This window comes from Pogona vitticeps, chromosome 1 (genome assembly GCF_051106095.1).
Source record: "Pogona vitticeps strain Pit_001003342236 chromosome 1, PviZW2.1, whole genome shotgun sequence".
NCBI classification, from domain to species: Eukaryota; Metazoa; Chordata; class Lepidosauria; order Squamata; family Agamidae; genus Pogona; species Pogona vitticeps.
In genome coordinates, this window is record NC_135783.1 from 103,670,540 (window position 1) to 103,683,612 (window position 13,073).

A 13,073-nucleotide genomic window follows, 5' to 3' on the forward strand; every position below is an offset into this window, starting at 1 on the left:
GCCATAATCTGTATACTTCAGATTATGGGCCCAGTATGATTATCCATTTAAGGCAGTAGAAGGAAGGTTTTGTTCTGTTTATGACCCATTGCTCCATTTTCTAATAGACTTGCTGGTTGCTGGCATTCGTGTAAGCATGCTGGAGTAACTGGGTTTGATTTCGCCGGAAGTTTGATGCTGTGTCTGGGTGAATCAGATTTATTTTTTTAAAAAGACTCACACAAATATTGAGTAGAAAGTAGTCACCCTGTACTGAATTAAGATGGCTGGATAGCTCATTGAGTTGGAACACCAGAGTGTCAGTCCCCACTGTGTCTCCCAGGAGAAAAAACAGCCTCCGTAGCTTTGTCAAGCTACGTGGTCCCAGAGCACCACCAGAAGGCAGGCCTGCATAAGGCATCAACCTGAAAAGGGTTGCCATTAAGTGGCAATCTACTTGATGGCGGAATTCTTGTTGTTATATTCTAAATTAATGGCCACTTATGGCTTCTGAGGAAGATAGGATAGTTTTATCTACATCACCCTTTCTTCTTCAAATTAGAAATTGAACAAGTTTTTAAAAATCCCATCTCCCAGAATCCTCTCAACCAATATGGCTGCTTTGGGTGTTCTGGGTGTAAATAGTTCATAAAGGGAAATTTTTCAACTTCTACTTTAAGTAAACATTTATCATCATACATCTGTTAGGTCCACACCAAATAATTCAACTTCTTACATAGTGTTACTTAAACAGACTTCCATGCAGTATACGTATGTATACTGAAAGTGTATCTGTGAGAGAAACAGGGTGTGTGTGAGAGAGACAGACAGAGGGAGAAAGGATACGATACGTATTTCTCACAAAAAGTATACACAATACCCACACCAAATGTGATTAATATATACTGCTTTTTTTATATTGGTAGCTCAATAATCTTTCTAGACTTTGCTGTGCAGTTTCATCCATCTAAAGTTTATGCATCTTCCTACCAAAACCTGAAATGATAGCCCTGCATAGGTTCCACCTTGTTTCCTTTTCTTGAAGCTGAATCTCTTTCAGTGTCAGTAGGAAGACTGTCATTGTGAGACTGTCTGAACATGCCTCTCTATTGGAAGAAGAGGAAGAGGGAAGGGGAAGAGAGACAGAAAGAGAGAAAGAAGAAGCAGAGGACTGACTGAATATCATGCTTAGCTACAGTGCAGAAACAGACTGAAAAACAAGAAGTTAGTGACTCATTCCAGGTTTCTTCAAGGCCCTGTGGTGTGACTATAAGGTGATACATCAACATGATTAACACATGCCTCTGTGCCCTTGCTGCCTCTTGCTCCCAGCAGATAAATCAGAGAGCAAATCATGCCGTTAAAATGGAATATTTCCTGCTGCTTTGATCCTAATCTTCAGGAAAACATTCTGACTTTGATTTTGCTGGAAGTTAGATGCTGCCTTTGGATAAATCAGATTTTTTTAAAGGCTCACTATATATTGCCAGAGAGTTTGGTTCTCTCTTTTGCTTGTATAGTTCTTGAATATAAGGGCCAAAATCCTTTTGCACCACCGGAGGAATGTAAGACTCCCCTGGCAATGTTCAACAATTTCCAGCTTGCCATTGCACAATCCATTTTTTCAGCTTATGCTTGCAGGAGGAAGTACTGGGTATGTTTTTTGGCCAGCTTTGAAAAAGACTCATCATTTGTTTAATGGAGTTTTGTATGATCAGGAAAGGCAATAGGATTTTGGACAAGGAACAGATAGTGACTCCCTAAATGGTCGTGTAGAGCAGCCAGTCTTAACCTTTTTGAGAATGGCTGCTCTACCTACATAACGTGTTTATATCCGCAGCCATTAACACATTATGAAAGGAATATAGACTGAATCAGGATTGTATAAGTCACATAACGAACCTTAACAAGTGGTGTGTGAAGAATTGTTTCCAGTCTGTGGCTCCCTGTCAGGGCCCCTGTTGAAAATGGCTGGTTACAGAGTCATGCAGAACCCATGCCTATAATTTGCATCCCGTGTCTGACCATTGTTCTTAAATCTTTTAAGTAAGAAAATAAGTGCTCAAACAGATAGCAGAGATCCAACCACCTATGCACTCTCAGACCTACTGTAAAAACTTTTGATGCTCAGAGAATATTAGGAGCAGTAATATTAGGAGCCAGCGTAGTGTAGAAGATTTAGGAGATGAAGGTTAAAATACCTGCTCCGTTATGGAAATCCACAGGGTGATAGAACTGGTAAATTGAATCCTTAAATATTTTACATACTTTTTAAAAAAGCAAGCCTGTTATGGTTTGCCAGAAGTTGAATGCAACCTGATGATATGTAAGGTAACAACAATGGGGCTACATCAAGTCTCTTCCTCTCTCTCTTGTGCTTTGTGTCAGTGCAAATGTTTTCCATAATATCTGTCTGCTCTCTTATGCAGTTCTTTAAAACCAAGCAACCACATTTCAGCAAAGCATACAAATTATTCATCATTATGCAGGCATGTAAAAAAACTTGCACTGAGTGACTTGTGATGTATTTTCTGACACCATGGGAATGTTAATGTATTTCAGAGTATGAAAATTCCTACATCTGTGGGGGAGCAAGACGAAAGGCATCCCATAATGCCCAGAAACTCAGGGCCAAGAATTATTTTTTTTCAAGTGAACCGGAATGTTTGTTTTAAATAGCTAACAACCTCTTTCTCCCACTTTTTTTTTTGGCAAAAAGTATAGTTACATCTTAAAAATACTACTACTCCTGTTTCTATTTTCGAAGAATAAAAATCTTGTTTTGAACCAATAAATTAGGAAACCATTATAAACTCTGAAGGAAAACAGCTGTCTTTACTCATTAGCAAGAGGACCTAGTGTTAATGGTCCCACTGGATAATGTCTACTCTAATAACAAAACATTCTTTGCTGAGGAAAAAGCCCTGCAAGGAAAGGCCATAGTCATGTCACTTTAATAGTCTTTGCAAGCAAAATTCACACACATGATGCAGCATCTGTTGATCTCATCTACTTTAATCTGATCTTCGAACTGCAGAGCTGGAAGGGACCCAATGGATCATCAAGTCGAGCCCCTGTCAAGGAAGCAGAGTGGGGAATCGAACTTCCAATCACATGCTTTAATCCACTGAGCTATTCAGCAGTTTGCTGTAATGCAGAAGTAACAACCACGGAAAGTAGGGATGTATGCCTTTCCTGTTGAATGATGCCAACATTGATTTACCAGGATGATGTGGTCATCTCTGGTGGCAGAGTGTTGGTGGCGGCAAAGCTGCCACTGGTAGCCACCCTCTGTCACTTCTCAATGGCTGGCTGTTTCAGGAAGCTGGCCAGACATCTGAATAATTTCTGGCTGTGAAGGGATACAGGAAATAACAGAACTGTAGGAGGTGTTGCTATAAATAAAGAAATAAATAGAGAAGCCAGCCAGCCAGCCAGGGCTGCTATTTCCTGAACTGGCCATACCAGTCAGATGTTGGCAGCCGGTTGTACATATATATATTTTTTAGTCTGGTGGCATGTAGTGATTGTCCTCTTCCTGCTCCTCTCCCTGGTCCTACCAATTGTTGTTGTTGCTGCTGCTGTCGCTGCCACTGCCTCCTTCCGTATGGGGCAGTGGGTCCCCTTCCCCCTCACAGCAGGGCAGAGTGAGTGTTCATATACATAATGGGCAAGAAGTACAGGCCCTTCACCCTCCGTGTTCAGAGCACTCCGTGTTTCCATCATTGGGCAGCAGGAGACCTTGCGTCACTCCTAATGTTAGATTTTTCTATGCTGTTAATGTTAGGTTTTAACTTGCTGCCAACTCCAAGTTGGTGAAAAAAAATGGAGTCCCATCACAGTTTGTCCAGTGCAAAAATATGGTTCAGCTAGTGTTGAACTGTAACCAAGCTCTCAATCGTAACCAAGCTGGGCTCGGTAACTGAGCTGTGTACATTATACAGTAAAGCATAGCGTCTGTGAGTAATAATTCATAGCTCTCCAATGCTGTTTTGTTGTTTGCATCTTCACTCCAGGTGTTTGTGGGTGGCTGTATCAGGCCATTCCTTCTATATCTTCCACAACATTAGCATCTCCACTTGGTCCTTCCTGGACCGAAATTAGATAGGGGTGCATGTGCTGCCCTCCCGCCCCTAGGCTTTCTGCTCCTCAGATGATCATGGCGGTGGGACCTGCCCACCCCCACTTGCATGGGTGCCTGAAGGCATTTCCAGGGGTTGAATCTCAAGTCTGGTTGTACTTGAGGAGTGCTTTCAGAGAATATTGTCTTCACATTCCGAGAAGCTTTTGTGTGGGTAGCACAGTATTTTCATCTTCAGATGTGCAGCTATCACTTTCAGAGGCACTCTCAAAGAGTGTGAAAACATTGTACTGCAAAACTTCCTCTGAAGTACAATGTTTTCATTTCAATATGCTTCTACACAGCAGAACGAGTAACACAGAAGCAACTATGGCAGGACTAACTGAATTGTTACTTTCTTCCCTCTCTGCTTCTAGCAGCTGGAAACCATTGGCCCATTCCACTATGATGCAACAGTAATTGGGTTCATATTTCCCATTCCTCAACCACCCACAGCAAAATGATTTGGACATTTGCTATAGATTTATTATGTACTGAATTCTGATCCTTTGGAGGACCTCTAACTACCTGCAAAGCAACTGACTGAATATATGTCCCTTTTATTGTTATGTGCCATCAAGTCAGAACTGACTTGCAGTGACCCTAATTGGGATTTAAAGGTACAGTATATCACAGGAGTACACCCCCTCACATTTCATAAATATTTTAGTATATCTTTTCATGTGACAACACTGAAGAAATGACACTTGGCTACAATGTAAAGCAGTGAGTATACAGCTTGTATAACAGTCTAAATGTGCTGTCCCCTCAAAATAACGCAACACACAGCCGTTAATGTCTAAACTGCTGGCAATAAAAGTGAGTACACCCCTAAGCAACAATGTCCAAATTGGGCACAAAGTGTCAATATTTTGTGTGTTCACCATTATTTTCCAGCACTGCCTTAACCCTCTTAGGCATAGAGTTCACCAGAGCTTCACAGGTTGCCATTGGAGTCCTCTTCCGCTTCTCCATGAGGACACCACAGAGCTGGTGGATGTTAGAGACGTTGCACACCTCCACCTTCCATTTCAGGATGCCCCACAGATGCTCAATAGAGTTTAGGTCTGGAGACATGCTTGGCCAGTCCATCACCTTTACCCTCAGCTTCTTTAGCAAGGCAGTGGTCGTTTTAGAGGTGTGTTATCATGTTGGAATACTGCGCTGCGGCCCAGTCTCCAAAGGGAGGGGATCATGCTCTGCTTCAGTATGTCACAGTGCATGCTGGCATTCATGGTTCCCTCAATGAACTGTACCTCCTCAGTGCTGGTAGCACTCAAGCAGCCCCAGACCATGACACTCCCACCACCATGCTTGACTGTAGGCATGACACACTTGTCTTTGTACTCCTCACCTGGTTGCCGCCACACATGCTTGACACAATATGAACCAAATTAGTTTATCTTGGTCTCATTGGACCACAGGGCATGGTTCCAGAAATACATGTCCTTAGTCTGCTTGTCTGCAGCAAACTGTATGCAGGCTTTCTGGTGCATCATCTTTAGAAGAGGCTTCCTTCTGGGATGATAGTCATGGAGACCAATTTGATGCAGTGTGTGGCGTATGGTCTGAGCACTGACAGACTGACCCCTCTACCCCTTCCACCTCTGCAGCAATGATGGCAGCACTCACACGTCTGTTTCCCAAAGCCAACCTCTGGATATGATGCTGAACATGGGCACTCAGCTTCTTTCCTTGACCATGATAAGACCCGTTCTGAGTGGAACCTGTCCTGTTAAACTGCTGTATGGTCTTGGCCACTGTGCTGCAGCTCAGTTTCAGGGTTTTGGCCATCTTCTCATAGCCTAGGCCATTTTTATGTAGAGTAACAATTTGTTTTTTTTAGATCCGCAGATAGTTCATTACCTTGAGGTGCCATGTGGAACTTTCAGTCTGAGAGAGTGTGAGCAATATCACCTGCTGTCCCTTCACACCTGAGACTTGTGACACTAACTGGTCTCATGACATCAGGGAGGGAAAACGGCTACTTGGGCCCAGTTTGGACATTGTCACTTAGGGGTGTACTCACTTTTGTTGCCAGCGGTTTAGATATTAGTGGCTGTGTGTTGCATTATTTTGAAGGGACAGCACATTTACACTGTTATACAAGCTGTGTCATTTCTTCATGTTGTCACATGAAAAGACATATAAAATATTTATGAAATGTGAAGGGGTGTACTCCTGTGATATATTGTGAGATATTTAAGGAGTGGCTTTATCAGTACCACACTCTTGGTGAGTTGCCACTGCTGAGTGGCAATTTAAAGCCAGGCCTCCTGAGTCCATCACCTTATCAACTACATGGCATTGGGTTCGCCAAGTAATTGCATGCTGTTGAGTTGATCTCGACTTATGGTGACCCTTTTCTGGGTTTTCTAGAGAACACAGAAGTGGTCTATTGTTCCCTTCTTCCGGAGGCACCCTGGAACTGTGGAGCTTACCCATGACTACATAGGCTGACTTTTCTCCCAGTAAGGAATCCAACTCCCAACCTCTGCCTCTGTTGCCAGATATCCAAACCACTGAGCTATCCAGCCAGCTGTGTTCATCTTTACAAATGGGATATTTCATTACCTTGGTAAACAATAGGGTTGTGGTTATTTTAATGGAGATGGTGGATTTCAGATTACAGTTGTCTTCCACTTTTCCTCTGTTTTGACAGTGGGAGGGGTTGTGTCTGAATTTAACATTCATCACAGCTTCTTTGTTTTATACTTCAAGCACAAAATGTCCCAATAAATTTTTGTCCCCATATATGATACAGTGTTGAACAACAACAAAAATCCCAGTGGGAAAAGACGATGAATATATATTGCCAGTACTGTACACACTTTATGGAGAGTGGCTTGCACACTTGAACATGGGGTAATTCACCCCAAAATGTAGGGGAAGGCCCTCACCACAGTCACAAGCCAACTTTGATAGAACATAACTGAAACTATAGACATTGTTTACAGCTTTCCAGGTGATAAGAATGACTGTTTTGTCGGTCCTGTTCTCTGCATCTTCTGCAACAAAACATGACTTCTGTTGTGCTAAAATGTCCCATCTGCCTGGATGAGCCTTTACCCCTTATTATGAGATGAAGGATTATGATTCATTTTGCAACTAAATGAAAACCTGACCCCCCCCCCAAAAAAAATTCCACACACAATCTACTAAATATTATGGACTCTCACAAGAAGGAATTTTAAAGGCTTGTCTGTTAATCTTTTTTTCTGTGTACGAGGAAAACTCAACCAAGTTTGTAAAGAATAGCAGAGCCACCAGATCAATTTCATTAAGAACGTGGTTTTTAAAACAAGATGTTCTATGCGCAAAGATAATAAACACTAACACCCACAAGGCAGTGATTGAAGTACTGAGAAAATCCATGTCTTTCTCTTCATGTGTCTGTTACTGATAAGAGATGCAGAACAGTTTGGACCAAGTTCCCCAACTGGATGCTGGAGATAATCCACCATTTGAGAGAACACCGGGCTACACAGCTAACCATCTGGAGATGCATTATGTTAGAGATCTGTGCAGTCCCGAAGAAACCTTAGTACAGTTGTACAGCAAAACTGAGAAACATCAGTTATGTGGTACAAGATGCTTCACTTTATTATCCCCACTCGTGAAATTACCGGTAGTTCTAACTGAGGAATCTTGAAGAATCATCCAATAATGTCTGGGTATCATAGGAATTCTGCATACACATTCTCTGTGGCAACAAAAACAACAGAGAGCCTCATCTAAAAGACTCACAGGTTTTGTTTGGCATGAGTTCCTTGCCTACAATCCATTTCACCAGATCCATGGAGTAAAGCTTCTGGAGACTGACATTTATATGGTTGCAGGCTAGGAGACCACAGTTCCTAAATGGTCCGATTATGAGAACTCTTAAGAGGCTGGCAGTGAGAAAACAGCCATGGCAAGCATGGTGGTTGCAGGGACCTTGCTACGTTGGTGGGTGGAGGGAGAGGGGAGGCAGCCAACGCTGCCCCTTCCACCGGTGAGGTTTGTCTCTTTGAGGCTATTGACAAAACCATCACTGATGATCAGGAAGTGTTGTTGATCAAATTAAATTTCTTCTTCCCTCTTATTTCAGATTCAACATTTTCTTTATATTTTTCCAGATAAGCAATATTAATCAGACTGGCTGGTGTGGTGGCAAAGGGAAATGGAATGGCAGCATTATTAGCAACGTGACGAAAGATTTATTGAGAAGTTTGCACCAGTCAGCTTTGAAACAACATCTTGAAAAATGTCAAGTCATCATCCAAAATGAAGAAAGAGAGGAGAATAAACACCAGATGGGAACAAGCTAGAGATTCAGAAATGGTTGTCTCATCGTAAATATATAAATATCAAGGGATGACAACACATTGCTTTAAAAATGAAGGGGGAAAAGAGAAGAAGAAGAAAAGATTGTTGAGCATCAGCACCAATGTAACATAACACTGTTTCATAGTTCTGCCAGGATTTATTTTTTAGTTTAAAAAATAAGAAAAAGTACATTGAAGAAGTTAAAGAGCATTTTATAAAATGTTCTTCAGTAATGAGATTTAATCTCTATCTAAGATCAGCTCATATATTACTCCCAAATTTTCTTGTGTTACATTATTTCAGCATATGGGAAATGATGTCAGCTACAGCAGCAAACCTTTTGGTGTCTTGCATGAATTAGCATTAATTCATGCATTAAATAAAAAGTTATCACTTTAGTTCTAGGATGTACGCAAAATCATGCAACTCACGTGCAATGAGATTACATTTAAGCAATGAGGAATTGAACCAGGGACTCTTTAATTAGTGGCAATCTGCTGCTGCAAGTGATGTCATTTGCCATACACCAGTGCAAGTTACACAAGAGGATTTCAGCCAATATTTTAAAAGATTATGGTATTTTTTGTTTCGCTGTTTTCAGAATTGTATTAGTTGTAGTTGTATAAGCTGCGTTACAAGCTTTCATAGCATAAACAAGTATTCATTTGGACTTTGACTGTTTCTTGTTTGTAGCACTTCTAGTACATTTTTAGGGAACACGCAATCTATGGGTTTAGGTTTTCATCATTTTAGATGTATGTAATATGTCATCCTAGACTGGTGATTTTGCAGATATGTAATTTGTGGTTTTTGATGTTTCTAATTCATGATCTTAATTTACCTGAAGCCTGTTGGTGATATGTGCACAGAATGGAATCACATAGGTTAGTGGCAATTTGCCACTGTGACAAAGCTCTGGACTCTCATAAGGAAGGGAGAGATATAAATTAAATACTTTTTTTTTGGAGGGGGCACTAAAATTTCACAGGCAAAAACTCATTGCAGTAGATGCACCTGGGAAATCCAACTCCTGTAAGCATCATATATACAATGCATTGCATCATACTGTAAATGCAATATCCTATGTAGCACTATGTGCAATGCTACAGAACACTCTGTTTTGTGAGTGCTGGTTCTTATTCAGAAGCAAAAAAGTCAGAAAAGGGAGATATCAGCAGTCTTAGAGGAAGTGTGCAAGTTTGCAAAAGTACAGAACATCTGTTGAGGGGTGGGGAATTCTCAAGGCAGAATTTTTCCTCTTGAAAACAACTCGAAAGATCTGAGCATGCTCAGTGGGTATTGAATACTATGAAGAGTATATAGTGACTGGAATCCTAAGCAGAACGCATCCCACCTGTATTTTAGAACAAAAATGTCTTTTTCATCCTGCAGAAACAGCCAGATCTCTATATACAAATTCTTCTCTGATATATATATATCTTTAACTGAAACCAAGAATAGTTGGACCTCCATTATATATAATGGTTTCTACACAATATATTGGTGCACAACCTGATGAAGACTATTTTCGTTTGAAAGCTAACTATTTGCTCAGTGTTTTATTGGTCCAATAAAGGCATTGCCTGCTCTTTCCTTTGTATTGTGAAAGGACCACATGGCTTGTTACCCCCCCGCCCCCGGGTCCAGGATTGTAGTTTTATGTGTGGACTTCCCCACTCTAGATAACTGTTGGGCATTTGCAGAATTCTGTCTGCAGAACCAGAGAACAACAACTCTGAAGCTTACACGAGGTTCTGCTCCCTGGGATTATGCCTTTTACTGAGCCTTGCCCTCTAAGTTACATGCAACTTTTCTTACACACACTTTGGGTCTGAAAAAGTGCTCCCATGCAGTTTTTAAATGGACAGTAAAGTCCATTTTTTAAAAAAAGCCTCAAATGGCATTATGTATCAACATAAGGTTCTATTAATACCGAACAATTAAAACAAAGTATAATGATTTCAGGATTCTGTTCTGAAGATATCTGCAGATGGGGGAGGGGAACAGCACCATGTCAAAGGTAAACAGGTCTCCGTCTCACGTGTGTTTGGAGCGGAGACTGGTGGAGAAACCTTGTGCTCTGATAGAAGAGAAATGAGATGTAATTGTAATCCGAACAAAAATAAGAAATGTTGGAGAGATCAGTGGTTTAGGTTTCTGGCTGTGGATCCAGAGGTTGGGAGTTTGATTCCCCACAGCACCTCCTTGACAGGGAGGGGCTGGATTTGATGATCCATAGGGTCCCTTCCAGCTTAGCAGCTCTAAGATTATTATTATTAAAATAAAAGTGGCCCGGGGTCCACTTTTCTCATGCACAGCCCTAGTTATCTGTCCTCTCCATCTTTTTAAACAGTGCTCACAGAAAGAATGCCATAGACTGACCTGCTTTTAAAATGTTTGCCACTTTAAAGTAGTCTTTTGCATCTGCCGGTTTCTTAAGACTTTTTTTTCAAAAAATAAATTTTTATCTTCTTATGGAACTGTATGGAACGACACCCCCTCCAACTATTCTGGCATAAGAAAAGGAAGCAGGTGCCAGGAGATGGAAATGGAAAAGCATCTGTGGCTTCCCCCAACAGGTTGCATGAAGAAAGGCTTGATCCTGCGTTCAGTCAGGTGCACCCTACTATGTGGCCATGACACATAACCTCACATAACCAACAGATTTAAGGGGACAGACCCAATTCAGCTGCAACAAATAAGCAATGGTTTGGCCATGGGTTAATGATTATATGCATTCACCATGCAAGTCGTAGGCATGGCACAACAAAGCTTCAAAGCACTGCAAACTATTTGGGCAAGCAGTGGAATAACTGGCACACAACAGCCATGTAGCTAAGAATCCTGCCTTGACTGCTAGATCACAAATACTGAAATACTCACTACGGGTGCTATTGCTTGACTGAAATCTTTTTACAAGCCAAGGAAGCAGGGGGGAAAATACAACAGAAGCCATTATGGACAAAGTGCACCACTTTCAACTTGGACAACGTCAAGAACAAAGAATTTCTTGAGAAGAAAACCAAACACAGCTTTTCTCAAAGTGCTAGAAATCCGATCAGCTTCCCAGTTGTGGCCACATATCTGAGTTTGGAAAGACTCCTGTCTTGGACTGGAATCACCCAGCCAGCAGGGCAGCTGAAAATAAGGGGGACATTTCCAAGCGGTGTGTTGAATTAAATGCCATGTATCATAATACACATTTGTTCCAAGTAAGCATGTTTCTTATGACATTGATGTATTAAATGAATGGATACCTAAATACACAGGGCTAAAGCCAACTGTTAGTCTCAGCTGGAGCTGGCCTAATGATTTAAAGGGACTTATATAAGTGTTGACTAAACACTCATTCATTAAATCAGTCTAATCTAGATGGAACCAACAACACATTAAGCCCATAAATAATCTTAATTGATAAGAGAGCATTTGAACTGTATTCCAACACAAATTATCCAGGAGTAAGCCTCACTAAAGCAAATCTGTATAGAATATGGATATATCAGACATGTGGAATGAAAATATAAGTCAGTTCAATGAAGCAAGAATAATTCCACCAGAAGATCACAATAAAGTAATTTCCTGGGTCCCTTTTGACAGAAGTAAATGAATTTGCCAATTTTGCTTAATTAAATTTACAGAAAGCAAAAGCAAGTGCCTTCATGTTACAACCATAAAACTGAATATGGATTTTAATATATATATATAGTTACAAGCAAGAACATTGCACAGCACAACATACCAGATATAAATACAGTATGGTATAAAGTTTCAACTGTTCATTTTAAAATGGACAAATTCTTGTGCAAAACCTTAGCTCACAGATTTGTGAGTAGGACAGCAGGATCAAAATCAATTAACTTTTATATTCCATAATGGCAGCAGTAGATAAAGAGATCAATCGATAAAGTTGTGAATCACATTGTAAGTAACTAATTAAAGAAAGATAAGTAGTAAAATACTCACATTTTCCCTGCCAGTTGTCTCTACTGACACTGTGGTATCAAAAGAAAGGTGAAGGTTTTTGGACCTTTTCAGAAAAACAAGGAATCCAGGGGGAAATATGTGTAGTCTGCTGGATCTGTTTTGTGTCCTGTGAGATTTTTGGAGGATTTGGGAGAAGGAAGCTAAGAAAGTCAGTTTATTTCCTTTAAACCCCAAACAGCTGGCTCTCTTACTGTTTTGTCATACACAGCATACAAGCTGGAGTGGAACACAATTATGTAGTAGGAGGGTCTTTAAAAGGCTTTTGTTTCAGAAAGGGGGAGGAGAAGTTTCAAAGATCTTAAAATAATTGAAAAAGAAGTCCACAACTGGTTAAAAAAAATGCCCTGTGTTTAATTGAGTTCACTATGCGGTGACTGTGATCATGTGCAGAGATGGTCATCTGCTGTTTGTTTGTTCAGCACAGAAAGAATTTCCTTCCTACCAGTGACTCTGGGTGTGACTAGACAGTGAAGTTAACACAGGCTAGAATGGACTAAACTGGGTTGCTTGAAAGTTCACTCTGACATTTAGGATGATCCTTGCATGTGGATACAAAGTTTGGGTGTTTTTGGGATGGGACACCATGCTGCACCTTAGAGCAGCCTTTTTAAGCCAGTTCCTGCCTTTCAGCCCCCATGTCTCATGGAGGAAAGAAGGATTTTTAAAAAAAAACTATTAAGTG

The 13,073-nt window shown here is 40.8% G+C and overlaps 2 protein-coding genes across 2 annotated transcripts in view; one reads left to right on the plus strand and one right to left on the minus strand.

Annotated features, from left to right (window-relative positions):
• The window catches only part of GPR63 (G protein-coupled receptor 63), a 103,462-nt gene extending 94,387 nt beyond the window's left edge, over positions 1 to 9,075 (plus strand). Inside the window, exon 2 of the mRNA XM_078380336.1 lies at positions 8,218 to 9,075. Coding sequence (XP_078236462.1) covers positions 8,218 to 8,221 — 4 coding nt within the window. The 3' untranslated portion in view covers positions 8,222 to 9,075. The remainder of the gene's footprint in view (positions 1 to 8,217) is intronic.
• The window catches only part of FHL5 (four and a half LIM domains 5), a 39,759-nt gene extending 27,140 nt beyond the window's left edge, over positions 1 to 12,619 (minus strand). Inside the window, exon 1 of the mRNA XM_020783637.3 lies at positions 12,371 to 12,619. The gene's annotated coding sequence lies outside the window, so the exon portion shown is untranslated. The remainder of the gene's footprint in view (positions 1 to 12,370) is intronic.
• Positions 12,620 to 13,073: the final 454 nt, after the last annotated feature.